The sequence below is a fragment of the Panthera onca genome, chromosome B1 (assembly GCF_046562875.1).
Source record: "Panthera onca isolate mPanOnc1 chromosome B1, mPanOnc1 haplotype 2, whole genome shotgun sequence".
In the NCBI taxonomy this organism is placed as follows: Eukaryota; Metazoa; Chordata; class Mammalia; order Carnivora; family Felidae; genus Panthera; species Panthera onca.
This window is the reverse complement of record NC_138342.1, coordinates 160585666-160600183: the sequence shown is the minus strand read 5'-3', so window position 1 is coordinate 160600183 and position 14518 is coordinate 160585666. Positions and strand designations below refer to the sequence as shown.

At 35.8% G+C, this 14518-nt stretch overlaps 1 protein-coding gene across 8 annotated transcripts in view; it reads left to right on the top strand.

Annotated features, from left to right (window-relative positions):
* Nucleotides 1-14518, top strand: part of NSD3 (nuclear receptor binding SET domain protein 3) — a 116466-nt gene that overhangs the window by 39577 nt on the left and 62371 nt on the right. For all 8 annotated transcript variants that reach the window (XM_081795604.1, XM_081795603.1, XM_060653565.3 and 5 more), the window contains exons 2-3: nucleotides 4686-5404; nucleotides 13977-14048. In XM_081795604.1, coding sequence (XP_081651730.1) covers nucleotides 4730-5404; nucleotides 13977-14048 — 747 coding nt within the window. In that variant the 5' untranslated portion in view covers nucleotides 4686-4729. The remainder of the gene's footprint in view (nucleotides 1-4685; nucleotides 5405-13976; nucleotides 14049-14518) is intronic.

Genomic DNA, 14518 nt, shown 5'->3' with positions numbered 1-14518 from the left:
TGCCCACCTCCCATTAAGCAAGTACTATTCTGACAGATGTCTCCATTATTGTTAGTTTTAACTTTATTCTGTTTTTGAACTTTATATAAATGAAATCACACTGTGAACTATATAAATGGAATCATTGTGTCTGGCTTCTGTCACTCAAAATGACATTGTTGAGAGTCATCCATGTTGTTGAGTGTAGCAATAATTTACTTTTCTTGCTGTATTTTGAGGGATAGTTAAGTGACTGAGTTAGTTTTTAAAAGGTGACTGGCTGTTGTATGGGAAGATAGATTACACCCAGGCAGGAGAAAAAACATGGAGACTGGGAAGGTAACTATGGAATAGACAAAGTGAGGAGCTTGGACTAGCATGAAGAAGAAAAGATATGGAATGAAATAGACAAATATGAAATGTATACTTTGGAGATAAAACTCAGGGAGTTTAGTGATACATTGGGTAAGAGTAAGAATCAGGGTAAGGGATGTATCATAGTCCCAGGTTTCTGGCTTGGCAACTGATAGATGGAGTTTCACTTTTTTTTTTCCTCATAGGAAGGACTGGAGGAAGGACACATTCAAGTAGAGTAAAAACTGAGTCTATTATTAGGTCTTTTAAGCTGCTTGTGATATATGAGGGAAGCTGTCAGACATCCATTTGGATTGTGGCTATGGAGCATATTGGAAAAAAGTGCAAAGTAGGGATAGTTTACAGATTATGGGGCAGCTGCCATGTAAAGAGTACCATATTAAGAAGGTTTGAATATCACCATTTTATTCAACTTCTGTTAGCTGTGTGTGTGATTAAGGGCAAACCACTTGATCTTTTTGAGGGCCATTTCTTTACATCTCTAAAATGGGAATAATACTTGGCTTCATAGAGTTAAATAAAGTGTAATATGTGAGCAAGACCACATTTTATAGTTATTTGGACCAGTGGATGCTTAGAAAAGTTTATTCACGTGTATACAATTTGAGTTGGTAGGAAAGTCAGATTATGGAAAACCTTGAAAGGCATGGAAGAAACTTGGTATAATATGGAACCTTAGAGTTCTTAGTACGGGAATAGATTTATCTAAGTTTGATTTAAGGACGCATCTTCTAAATGCTATTCAGGAAGAAGTTAAAGATGAGAAATATCTAGAAAATCAGTTGTCATAGTTGAGGATTAAGGTGCTGAGGGCCTGGCCTGACATGGATGTAGAGATCAAAGAACAAATCAGAGATTTCAGTGGAAGAAACTATAGGATTTGTTCAATGCCTCATTTTATGGCTTAACAGCGGGGGGAAGAATCAGTGACTAAGACCATGTGACTAAGGCTTTGAGCTTGGGAAACGAGAAAAATAGTGGAAGCAATGACAAATCTGGGGTAGTCTAAAAGGAAAACTGAGTTAGGGAAAGGACAGTTCATTCAGTTTTGAATGTATGACTCTTATAGTGTGGTTGTCTTTGGGTAGGTGGATATTCTCTGGCAGTTAGATATTGTGGTAAAGACTGTAGAATTAGAAGTCAAGAGATTAATTCTTTTTTGAGTTTAATCACTAATGAGCTTTGTGGTCTTGGAAATTTTAGCATCTCAAATATTAAATGTAGTTGTCTAAAAAATGAAGCTAATACCCGCCCTGTCAGCCTTACAGGATTGCTTTGAGGATCAAATAAGAATGCTTATGAAAATACTCTGTAATTGTAAACTCCTATATAATTATAAGGTGCTAATGTTATTTCTTAGTTCAAATTAAAATGAAATACTTGGTTCAGGGCTAGAGAAGAAAAGGAGAAGATACAAAACTTCTTAAAAGTTTGTGTTTGGAACTAAATTGGAAATATCAGAAACCTTAGTCTCTGAATACATATGCCTGAAAACCTCTGTAGACTATAATTTGGGAGACTAATCTGGAAGCTGATCTTGTATATGACAGTTATGAGAACCAAAAACACAGCTTGCATCTTGTCAAATGCCAGTATTTAACTTGACTTCAACTTGGAAGTTCAAAGAACTTTTGAATTCCACCTGTATGGTTGCCCCATGTATGTTTACAGAATTTTAGAACATACCATTCTTATGTCTGTGAGCTGTACGTTTTGGCCAAGGTTCAATTTAGGGTAATGTTTCAGTTTTCTTCAGCTATTTGTAAAGAAGTGATTCCTAACATTTATCAGCATTATCAGTATGGTATGTTGGTTAGCATCAGCAACTCTGAAACCAGACTGTTTAGATTAAATCACAGCTCTGTCAATTAATGACTAGACTTGTGCACTTGAGCACATCATTTAACCTCTCTGTGCCTCTATTTCCCCATCTGTAATGGGAACTAACCTGAAGGTTTTGGGGAGGATTGAATGTAGTACTGTATGGAAAGCAATTAGAATGGTTCCTGGCACATAAGAAGTGCTATTTAAGTGTTAGTGGTGGTTATTATAGAACAGTTTGTTGTTATTTTGGCAGTGATCAAAGAATAAAGTACGTGAACAAGAGATTTTGATCCTCTCAGAACTTACAGCTGAGAGAAGTGGAAGGGTGTCGTGGTAAACATAATGGGCTGTAGAGTTATATTTACTTAGATTCATATAGTAATTCTGCCCCCTTTGCTTTATGGTTTCAGCAAACCACCTAATCCCTCTGAAGCTCAGTTTCTTTGCCTATGAACCAGGAGTCAATGTCTATCCTACAGAGTTGTTATGAGGATTAAATGAGATAATGTATAAAGTGCTTGACCCAGAGTAGATGCTTAAAAAATGAGAGAGTTGTCTAACACCCCCGGTCCGCTGCCATACTGGTATAGAGCGGTATGGGCAGTTTGATTTCCTCTATGCTCTCTTTTTCTTTGCTTGCAATTATAGAACTTCTAAATTTCTTTCCATTTGTTAACAGAGTAAACAGCACCTGTTTAATTGGATATACCTTGAAAAGTGTATTGTCAGCTATCATTTCCCTCTTCCTTTGCTGTTTTGGGTTATGTGCTTTATTATTATGGCAAATCCTACTAGAATCAAGATGGTAGACATTATTAATTGGTCATAGAATTGACTGGACTATAGCCTCAAAATCCTTCTTCAGGATAAGAAGCTAAAATCAGCTCATCAGACTCAATACAGTAGAGAAATCCTCTCTGCCTTAGAGCTTTCTAGAAGAAATGTTTATGGGATTATCAAACTAATATCTGAGCTGTCCATTAATCCTCTCTCAAGATATGGGCTTGTCAAACTTTATGACAAAACAGAGTGGTTGTAGAGCATTTCCTGACAGATGTGCTTATCTGTTTTACAACATTGTTACACAATATGAGCATCTTTAGGCACCTTCCAGACAGGGTGCAATAATCTTAAGAGCGACTACAATGCAAAGATTGTAATGCAGTGACCCAACTAAGTGTGCATTGGAATCAGCTGGAATGTGGACTTAAAACAGACATGCTGTAGGCCTCCCCCGAGATTTATTGAATCAGATTCATCAGTAAATAGACCTTGACATGTGCATTTTGTAAAACTACCCCAGATGATTCTATTTATGCCGCTGGTTAAAAACAACTCAAATACTGTCAAGAATGTTAGGGAATCAGCTATCCTCATATACTACTGGTATGAGGGTGAATTGATATATAGCACAGCCTATAGAACTGTTTTGCAGTATCTATCAAAATTTCAAACTTTCCAATAGGAATACATACGTGCACAAAGATCTAGTTTCAAGAAAGTTCCCTGTTGTATAATATCAAACAATTGTGACCAACTAAGTGATTGTCAGTACACAGATGGTTAAGTACATTGAGTTAAATACCACAAGGAAACTATGTAAAGAATAAGGTATACATGAAACATATACATGCCAAGGTAGAAAGATGTCTAGGATATATTGTTAAGTTGAATAAGCAAGTTACAGAATAAACCCTATTTTTAAAATTTTATATCTAAATATATAGAGAAAGATTTGGAAGAATACTCACCAAAATATTTACAGTGGTTATCCATGACAGAAGAATGGGAATGATGGAGGAGGGAGGCATAAACCTTTCTACTTTTGTATTTAAAATATTTGCTGGGAACGTGGGTGGCTCAGTCGGTGAAGCATCTGACTTGAGCTCAGGTTGTGATCTCACGGTCTGTGAGTTTGATCCCTGCGTCAAGTACTGTGCTGACAGCTCAGAGCCTGGAGCCTGCTTCGGATTGTGGGTCTCCCTTTCTGTCCCTCCCCCACTCACGCTTTGTCTCTGTCTCCCAAAAATGAATAAATGTTAAAAAAAATTATTTTAAATGTGTGCAATAAGATTTTGTTACTTTTGTAATGATAAAAGAACCACTGGGCAAAACATGAATGATTTAAAGGAAGCTTGTATGGAACCTAATTTATATGTGTCAAAACATTGCTTACTTTGCAAATACCAATTTTAACCTGAGACTTACAATTTCTAACTTGGGAAACATAAAGGAATGCAAAACAATTTTGGATGTTTGCTAAGAGGATAACATTTTGTTACTGAAATTGTGAAAGTAATTGAGAGTTTCAGATAAGCATTTAAGGTAAAAGGCATTTACCTTGTATCAGAATTATATTGGCTACTTGTTTTAAAAATCCTTAGTGCTTGTGTATATCTGGATATGGCAATTGAGTACAGGATATTGTAGTGACTTTTTTTTCAATTGATAAGCCTCTAGCCTGTGGGGATAGTAACACCTTTTAATCTCCTCTTTTAAAACTTTAGGCCCGATGAGAGAAAGGGAAAGTTAAGGATGCTGGAGCAGAACAATGGATTTCTCTTTCTCTTTCATGCAAGGGATCATGGGAAACACAATTCAGCAACCACCTCAACTCATTGACTCCGCCAACATCCGTCAGGAGGATGCCTTTGATAACAACAGTGACATTGTTGAAGATGGTGGCCAGACACCATATGAAGCTACCTTGCAGCAAGGCTTTCAGTATCCACCTACAACAGAAGATCTTCCTCCACTCACAAATGGCTATCCACCATCGATCAGCATGTATGAAACTCAAACCAAATACCAGTCATATAATCAGTATCCCAATGGGTCAGCCAATGGCTTTGGTGCAGTTAGAAACTTTAGCCCCACTGACTATTACCATTCAGAAATTCCAAACACAAGACCACATGAAATTCTGGAAAAACCTTCTCCTCCACAGCCACCACCTCCTCCTTCGGTACCACAAACTGTGATTCCAAAGAAGACTGGCTCACCTGAAATTAAACTAAAAATAACCAAAACTATCCAGAATGGCAGGGAATTGTTTGAGTCTTCCCTTTGTGGAGACCTTTTAAATGAAGTACAGGCAAGTGAGCACACAAAATCAAAGCATGAAAGCAGAAAGGAAAAGAGGAAAAAAAGCAACAAGCATGACTCATCTAGATCTGAAGAGCGCAAGTCACACAAAATCCCCAAATTAGAACCAGAGGAACAAAATGTAAGTTGAAACATTTGAAAAATTTTGTAACCTTTCAGATTTACTGGAAGTCCAAGAAATATTTTTCAGTTTTTATCTCTTCAAATATAAATATTCCTGATAACTTCTTTCTTCTAATCCCTAGCAAGGAACTTGGGATGTTATTATAGGTGCTGAGTAAGAAATTTTTTGGATAAATGAATGGACATCATTAGAGGGAAGAAATATTTTTAAGACATCAGACACTAAGAATCTTGCTGCTTATGTTTCTTTGTCTAATAGCTTCACTTATTTCTATTTGCTTATAATAAACTCCTGGTTTCTAAAGATGAAGAAAGGCAGAGAAGATGGTTAATTATATTGGTTTTCTTTATTTTGAACTAACTTTTCCCCGGAGAGCTTAGATTTAAACACTCATTACCATTGTATTTGCTACAAAATAATGTGAATAGAGGAACTCTTTGTATTAAAATCAGAGTTAGTATTCATATATATTAAAACTTTAGGTGGACTGTATGTTAACTAAAATTGAAATAAAAAAATCTTCAGGTGGAATTTTTATAAAAGTCATTCTTCATAGGTAACTTAAGATGCATGCTGCCAATTTTTAAAAATATCTCTGAGGTTTCAGTATGAATTTACTTAATAATAGGTATGTAACAGATCAATCCTAGCTTGAATGAAGAGTTTTTAGTTACTATTCTAATACATGGTATGAATTGAAAACATTTCCCAGACATTGATTTGAGAAGAAATAGATATTTTTATAATACTAGTCTGCTTTTCTGTCTGATCTGGTATGCCTGAATAAGTTAATTTATTATCTTCTGTTTAAAGAAATGTTTACTTCATACCAACTCACCTTTCCCTCAGTAGCTGGGTTCCAGTACTTCATTCAACTCAAATGTGATCATTTTCTAGAGTAAAAGGCCACACTGATTCTAGACTCTCATGAGTCCCGGTGTAATATTTCAGTTTTTCTCATTTTTCTATAGTTTTATTTATTCATTTAACAATACTGTTTAAGTATCTACTCTTAAAGTAGGGCAAGGAATGAAAGTAAAGATGCCTACTTCCAGGCTGCTTATATTCTAGTAAGAGGAGCCAGAAAATACATGCATACATACGTACATACATTCAAACATATGTATAGTATAGTTTGTATAGTATAGTATAGTAGTATAGTATAGTATAGTTTAGGTAGTATTAAGTGCTGTAAAGAAAATAAAACTGGGTAATGAGATAAAGAGTAATTAGAGACACTTTAGCTATTCTGGTGTCTTAGTTCTGCATTTGTAAAATGAAGGCTTTGTAACTAAGTGTTTTCTGAAATGCCTAAATTTCTGAAATCATTTCTTAAATGCCTCACCCCTTGAACTTAGCTCACATAGTATCTTATACAGACTGTATAAGTACAGCCAAGTGAGCACACATTGAGCACATCAATTACTTCATTAAGTAAATGAATAAACGGAAGGAGAAAAGTTAACTTTTTGCATTCCAGATGCATTCACTGTAGCATTTTTTTCCCTAGACCTACAGTGAAAAGGTATGTGATACACTGTGACCCTTGGGAATCACAAAAATGCATAAAACCTGAATTTGGTTAAAACCAGAGCTAAAGCTTAGTTCCTGAGAACTGTTTTGTTGGCCCATCTTGCTTTTGCTCTAGACAATCTGGCAGATAGGAGAATATCCAATTTTACTTACTGGGCTAGACTTTTTACCTCTTTTGACAAGGTACATTAAAAATATATTTCAAAATAGAAACAGGTCTGGAAGCATTTAGAGGCAGGATAAGACAATCTGCTTACTTTTTATATCCTTTTTATTTTATTGGAATCTAGGAAAATTGAGTGCAATGATATTTCTAATAGTCCCTTTATAATGAGATTTTAATTTTTTTTTTTTTAATTTATTTTGAGAGAGAGAGAGAGAGCAGGGGAGGGGCAGAGAGAGGGAGAGAGAATCCCAAGCAGGCTCCACACCATCAGCATGGAGCCCGACATGGGGCTCAAACTCATGAACCGTGAGATCATGACTTGAGCCAAAACCAAGAGTTGGAAGCTTAACCTACTGAGTCACCCAGGCGCTCCTAATAGTGAGATTTTTAAAGCCCATTCTGTCTTTGTTGGATATGTGCTATGCCTAGCTCTTTGTATCACTTAAACCTTGAGTTAATTGTTAAATCCAAGGATTCAAATGATTAGATAGAATTTAAAAGTTTTAGTTCATTTTCTTTTTGGTAAATCATGTGGGGCATAGTTTAATATGTCATTATTTAGGATCTTACAGTATCTTGAGGTAAAAGAATATCAATTTGACTGAAGGTATAGATGTAGTATTGATTGCACTAAATATTACCAAGACCATTGCCTGAAAGTTGAGTTTTTGGTGAAAATCCAGGTTTTCCTTCCCCTCCCCCATCCTTTTTGTCCTTGCCCCCTTTCCCTCTCCCCCAATGTTTCTCTCCCTCTTTCTCTTTGTTACTCTCCCTTCACTCCTCCCTTTTCTTCTAAAGAGAAAAATGAGAAGATCTTGTTAGTTGAATTTTGATTAATTAAAATTTATCACACATAGGGGACAGAGCTAAAGAAGTGGGCACCATAAAAGTTGTACTCCATTCTGATAATAGAACTTTAAAGCTAGAGCCTCCCAAGACTCCTGTGAGTGTCATGCTTCACTAAACTATGCAGATGACCAGTAATGTGCACAAAATGATTGGTTTTGTAACTTTGTTTTCTTTTTTTTTTTTATTATTAGGTTTCCTTAACTTGAACAACATTTATTTTGTTTCCCTTAGGATAGTTGTTCATGTTTTAATTTTTGACACTGTTGTGCCTCCTTGTTGTTACTAAAGGTCCAAGCACTTGGTGTTTAGCATCGTAGAGGCCTTAGAAATGAAAGGGAAGCCCAAGTGAGAGTCTGCTGACTCAACTGGACAGCTCCCCTCCCCAGATGCTTTAGGGAAGCATAATGAGAACTGAGTGCTTGGAGGAAAAGTTTGAAATGTCCTTAAGCTGGATTTGTTTTTATATGTATTTTTGTTCCCTAAAAACCCAGTCATAAGTTCTTTTTTGAGCAGTCTCATTTAAAGTAATCCTTAATGATTTCACTCACTACTTTTTTCTTTTTTTCTTGGTATTTGATCTATAAGTATCTCCTCCCAGTTCTGGGCTGTTTGGCCTTCTAAAGAGTGGCTGTTATTTGGAACGACCTAAGTATATCTTCTCAACAATAAAATGTGTCCAAACATCTAGGCAGCAGGAGACCTGAGATCACTACTGAAATTGTATATTCTGTAAAGCTGGTGGAGCTGTTTTCCCTCCTATCAAATTAGAAACATGTGAAAATGTTTCTGCATGTCTTCCTCCCTGGCAGGTGTCATGCCTCAGGCATGTGAGCGTAGGCCCTATTCAAACATTGGTCTTCCACCAGCACCTCAGTGGGCTTATCCACTAAGACTAGTCTCATTAACTCTTAGCTTGCCATTTTCATTTATAAAAAGCCAAATAGCTTCCGGTCCCCTCAGCACTAAGTTAGAGCTTATATTTGGTTCCTCTAGCCTCAGAGTATTAGGTCTTAAAATTCTTAGAAACTGTTTAAGTGCAAAATGTTCCTTTTGTACAGATGTTTTAGTGTTTAAGGTTATGACCTTAAATAGTTATTTGGAAAGTAATACAGAAAGATGCACGAACAATTTACTGCCTTTGAATTTTTCTTTCCACCTTAAATGTTGACATAAATTTTGGGTTTTTTAAAAGAATGTGATTTTGCTTAATGTTTTGAAAATTATTAGGGATTAGGAATTCTAGATTTGATGCATATTATTCATTTTAATAAATCTCTTGGGTTTTAATAAAAGTACTAGACCAAATTCTTTAAAAAGGAGTATTTTGGATAATGTAATTTTATTTTAGCTGTTTTCTTAACATTTTTTTTCCTGTTTAAGAAACTTCTTGTTATTTTTTCCTGGAATATAGGTCTTTCCATATGGAATCAACTAAAAATGTAAAAAAGAGGTATATACCCATAAAATCAAAAATTTATAACTAAGGAGAGCTAACTCACTGTCATCTTTTTCTCAGAGTCTCTCTTCCTAACGCAACACTGTTAGTACCAAAAGGTATTTCTTGTCCTTACTTGATTTAAATCTCTTTTAAGCTTATCTATCCTTTGAACAACTAATAGAAAATGGATATTATACCCAGAAGTATTTTATCTGTTGGCATTTTCTGACTCATTTTTCTTGACTCCTAAGCATTTGACTTCCAGTGACCATTTTGTCTTAAAAACTTCCCTTAATTGGTGTTTGTGATACTATGCTATCTGTTTATCTTCTTACCCTTTTTTTTTGAGCTCAAATCGTAGATCTCTAAATGCCTACTAGATATTTCTATTTTGCCCATGTATTAGCATATCTTGCAATGTATATTTCCTTTTTATCATTTCAGCATCCTTATTTGGCTTTCTTATTTTTCTTTCTTTTATATAGTCTTGAAAGCTTAGAATAAATCTTAAGCTTGCTTCTCTCCCTTGCCATTGTTTTCCTTTTAAAATGGCTGTATAAACAATTTTAGTTCTGTGAAAGTGATTTTAACAGTGTTTCAAGCTAGCCTGAAGTTGAAAAGCGAGCATTCTGGAACAAACCAAAACAATCAAAAAAAGATAAGGCATTTGAGGGGCGCCTGTGTGGCCCAGTCAGTTGAGCGTCCGACTTCGGCTCAGGTCATGATCTCACGGTCTGTGGGTTCAAGCCCCATGTCGGGCTCTGTGCTGACAGCTCAGAGCCTGGAGCCTGCTTCTGATCCTGGGTCTCTCTCCCCCACTGTCACTTTGTCTCACTCTGTCTCTCAAAAAAAAAATAAATGTAAAAAAAATTTTTTTTAAAAAAGATAAGGCATTTGAATAATAAACAGTTTTGAAGGAAATCCTGTCTTTAATCCAGAAAGGGAAGAATGTTAATGGGCTTCAGACCAGTTCTTACAATAATAGTAGGATTTTGTTGTGTGGCAAAGATGAGTCACTTCTTATCTGTCTGCCCTCAAAAGGAGTCACAGAGATCCCTTACACCCAGACATCATGAAGAGTGAGTGTGCGGAGGAGGACAACTCGCTTTCTTAGCGGCATATGTGCTTCCTCAAGCGGTCTTGTCTTCCTGCAGTAGCTGAAGAATGAGAAGTTAAGGTGAAGGCTTAAGCTGTATCTGTAGATTGAAGTGAAGCTACTGAAAGGGACTATGCAAATGTGGACAGTATTTCCAAACTGCTTTATTATTATACCAGTGATCAGGAAGACAGTTTCCACTTGAACACAGATTTTTCTTTCCTTGCTCAATGAGTGTGTCCTATTGGATTATGTGGTACCACCACAGACACATCTGACAGCAAATTTTGTGCCCATCGACAAGTTGCCACTACCTTTTTTCACCTGGGCTGTTTTCAGTAACCTAATTAAACATTCTGCTTCTCCTCTTGCTTTTATTTTCCGCATAATAGTTAACATGATCTTTAATGTATAAAGTGGTGTGTGTTACTTCTCTTCCTAATCCTCTTCAAAAGTGCAGCTTTTTACTGCACTTAAGATAAAACATTTGAATATACTTATGAGGCCCTCATAATGTACCCTGTCTCCCCTCTCTCATCATGTAACCTCTCTCTCCTTTGGGCAATTAAGTCAGTTGTAATGGCCTTCCTACCATTACAATTTCCTACCATGAAATTTCTACCTTTTTTTCCTTAATCAAAAAAAATTTTTTTTAATGTTTTTATTTATTTTTGAGAGAGAGAGAGAGAGACTGAGTGCAAGCAGGGGGAGGAGCAGAGAGAGACACACACAGAATCTGAAGCAGGCTCCAGGCTCTGAGCTGTCAGCACAGAGCCGGACGTGGGGCTTGAACTCATGAACCACAAGATCATGACCTAAGCCGAAGTCGGACGTTCAACCGACTGAGCCACCCAGGCACCCCTCTTAAATTTTTTTAATGTTTACTTTTGAGAGAGAAAGAGAGAGACACACACACAGAGAAACAGAGTACAGAGAGAGAGGAAGACACAGAATCTGAAGCAGTCTCCAGGCTCTGAGCTGTCAGCATAGAGCGTGATGTAGGGCTCGAATTCACGAACAATGAAATCCTGACCTAAGCCGAAGTTGGACGCTTAACTGACTGAGCACCCAGGCCCCCTGAAATTTCTACCTTTTTAAATCCCAGGAACTGCACACATGCCATGACTTCATTCTGGAATGTTCTTCCCACTTTTTACTAGACTATTCATCCTTTGATTCTCAGATTACAATTTACTTTTTCAGAAAGGCCTTTCTTGACCCTCATATTTAAAGATGCACCCCCCCCCCTTTATTTCTCTTCATACATTTACATTGTATAAGTGTATATTTTTATTTGTTTAGTGTCTGTCTGTCCTACCCAACTGTAAGCTCTTTGAGGTGATGGATCAAATCTATTAGTTTCATCATTGCATACCCACCTTCTAGAACAGTGCCTGGAAATTCATAGGCAGTGTTGAGTAAATGACTGATACTTGGAGTTTAGGGTATTAGTCTGGCTTATCATTTCCTTGTAGTTAAAAATCTTTCTACAATTTTTTATTTAATAAAACTTTATTTTTACTGGTATTACAACAGTGTCCTGAATTAATTGAATTGACAATTTTAAGTAGCTTCTAGAATTACTCATATTTTTAAATTGGAACTAAGACCTAATTTGATACATATATCTTTCTTTATGCCATCTAAATTAAATTCTGTTCTTTGACAAGTGAGAAGTTTTTTTAATATCTTTTTTTTTTTTTTTTTTTAATATTTATTTATTTTTGAGACAGAGAGAGAGAGAGCATGAACAGGGGAGGGGCAGAGAGAGAGGGAGACACAGAATCCCAAGCAGGCTCCAGGCTCTGAGCTGTCAGCACAGAGCCCGACGCGGGGCTCGAACCCACAGACCGCGAGATCATGACCTGAGCCGAAGTCGGACGCTTAACCGACTGAGCCACCCAGGCGCCTCTTAAATATCTTTTTAATTATAAAAGTAATATGCTTTATACAGAAAGTACCAATAACACAAAAATATAGATCTTCCTGGAGCACCTGGGTGGCTCAGTGGGTTACATGTCCGACTCTTGGTTTCAGCTCAGGTCATGATCTCATCATTCTGAGAGTTCGAGCCTCAGGCTCGGTGCTGACAGTGCAGAGCCTGCTTGGGATTCTCTGTCTCCCCATCTCTGTGCTCCTCCTCCATTCACACTGTCTCCGTCTCTATTAAAATAAATAAATAAACTTAAAAAATATATATAGATAGATCTTCCTTCACCATTTCCCTAATCTCATTCCCCAAAGATAACTACTCTTATCAATTTGATATAAAATGTATCAAATACTTTTCAAGGCATATACAGATTATTTTAAAATAAAAAGTTGGAAGATGTTGATAGATATGTAGATTACTGACATGGAATAGTGCTATACTTACTATCCTCTGCTTAGATTTTCTCATTTTGTTTTCTGTAAATAGTTCCCTAAAATATAATTGCTCGATTGAAGAGGGACATATTTTGAAGTTTGATAGATATTTCCAAATTGCCTTCCCTAAGGGTTCCAGAAAAATAATTTTTAAATAACCTATTTGTGGATTTTATGATTAGAAAAATAATGTTTATCATAAACAATTTGACAAATACAGAAAAGCACACCAAAAAAAATCACTTTTTCCATCACCTGGTGGTATTCTAGTTTTTCTTTCTGTGTACTTAAAAAAAATTATTTTTCCAAGATTGGAATCATACTATACAGATTGGTTTGCAATTTGCTCTTTTCAAAAAATGTTATATTATTTTCCCATGTCCATATATATATATATATATATATATATATATATATATAATTTTTTTTTTAAAGATCTTATTTTTAAGTAATCTCTACACCCAACATAGGGCTCAAACTCACAACCCCAAGATCAAGAATCACATGCTTCACTAACTGAGCCATCCAGGCACCCCTTCCATGTCATTTTAAAATTCATTTATATTTCTTCACTATCTTGTTATAATGTATTTAACTAATTTATGTTACTAGACATTTAGATTGTTTTCTAATTTGCTTTTATAAATAGGACTGGTGTGCATATCTGTGTGTGTGTATATATTTATACCTCTCCACGCTTTTTCAACATACATATGTATTTAGAAGTGGAACTTCTGGAACAGAGTCTTAAAATTTAAGGCTTTTCATTCATGCCAGATTGCTCTCCAGGAAAATTCCAAGTTATATCTTACTAGCAATCTCAGAGTACTCATTTTTCTGCACCCTGTTAGGTCTAAATAAATAAATACATAAATAAAATAAATAAATTAAGTTTTAGAAGTGATGAAATAAGAAATGAGAGATACAGCTATGGCGTGGAATAGACCATGAATGTTAAGACATCGTGCACTGCATACGTTGTATTCTTACTACCTACATTATCCAGTTAATAAATGTCCTTTATTCTCTTTGTGATTTAGTTTTGATTCTTTTTTGTGTATGTCACTATTCTTTGGTTGGCTGCCATTTTATTTTTTTTAATCTATACCTTTTCACCTAGAGACCAAATGAGAGGATTGACACTGTGTCAGAAAAACCAAGAGACGATCCAGTACTAAAAGAGGAACCCCCGGTGAGTTGTTATATTGAATACTGTCTAATCAAGTATGGTGTAAGAAGGTGAAAGCAGGGTGACTAAAATATAACACATGTTTACACATATTATTATAGTTCCATACTTCTGGATTTCCGAAATTATACTGAAATAAATCTTGGAGCTGGTTTAAGAGGTAGATACTTTCAGTGAATTATTCTCCTTTTCAAAACTATGACCACTTTTTCTTATCAAAGTATAATCAACATGTAGCACTGTGTTAGTTTCAGGTGTACAACATATTGATTTGATATGTGTATACATTGCAAAATTATCACCTCAATATGTGTAATTACCATCTGTCACCATACAAAGTTACAAAAATATTTTTATGACACCTTTTCAATGGATTATGTGAATTCTCAAGGTCTCTTATAGATAAGACATCAAGAATATCAGCCCTATTTTCAATATTTGGAGTGAAGCTTATTGTTTTCCTTCTCTTCCTT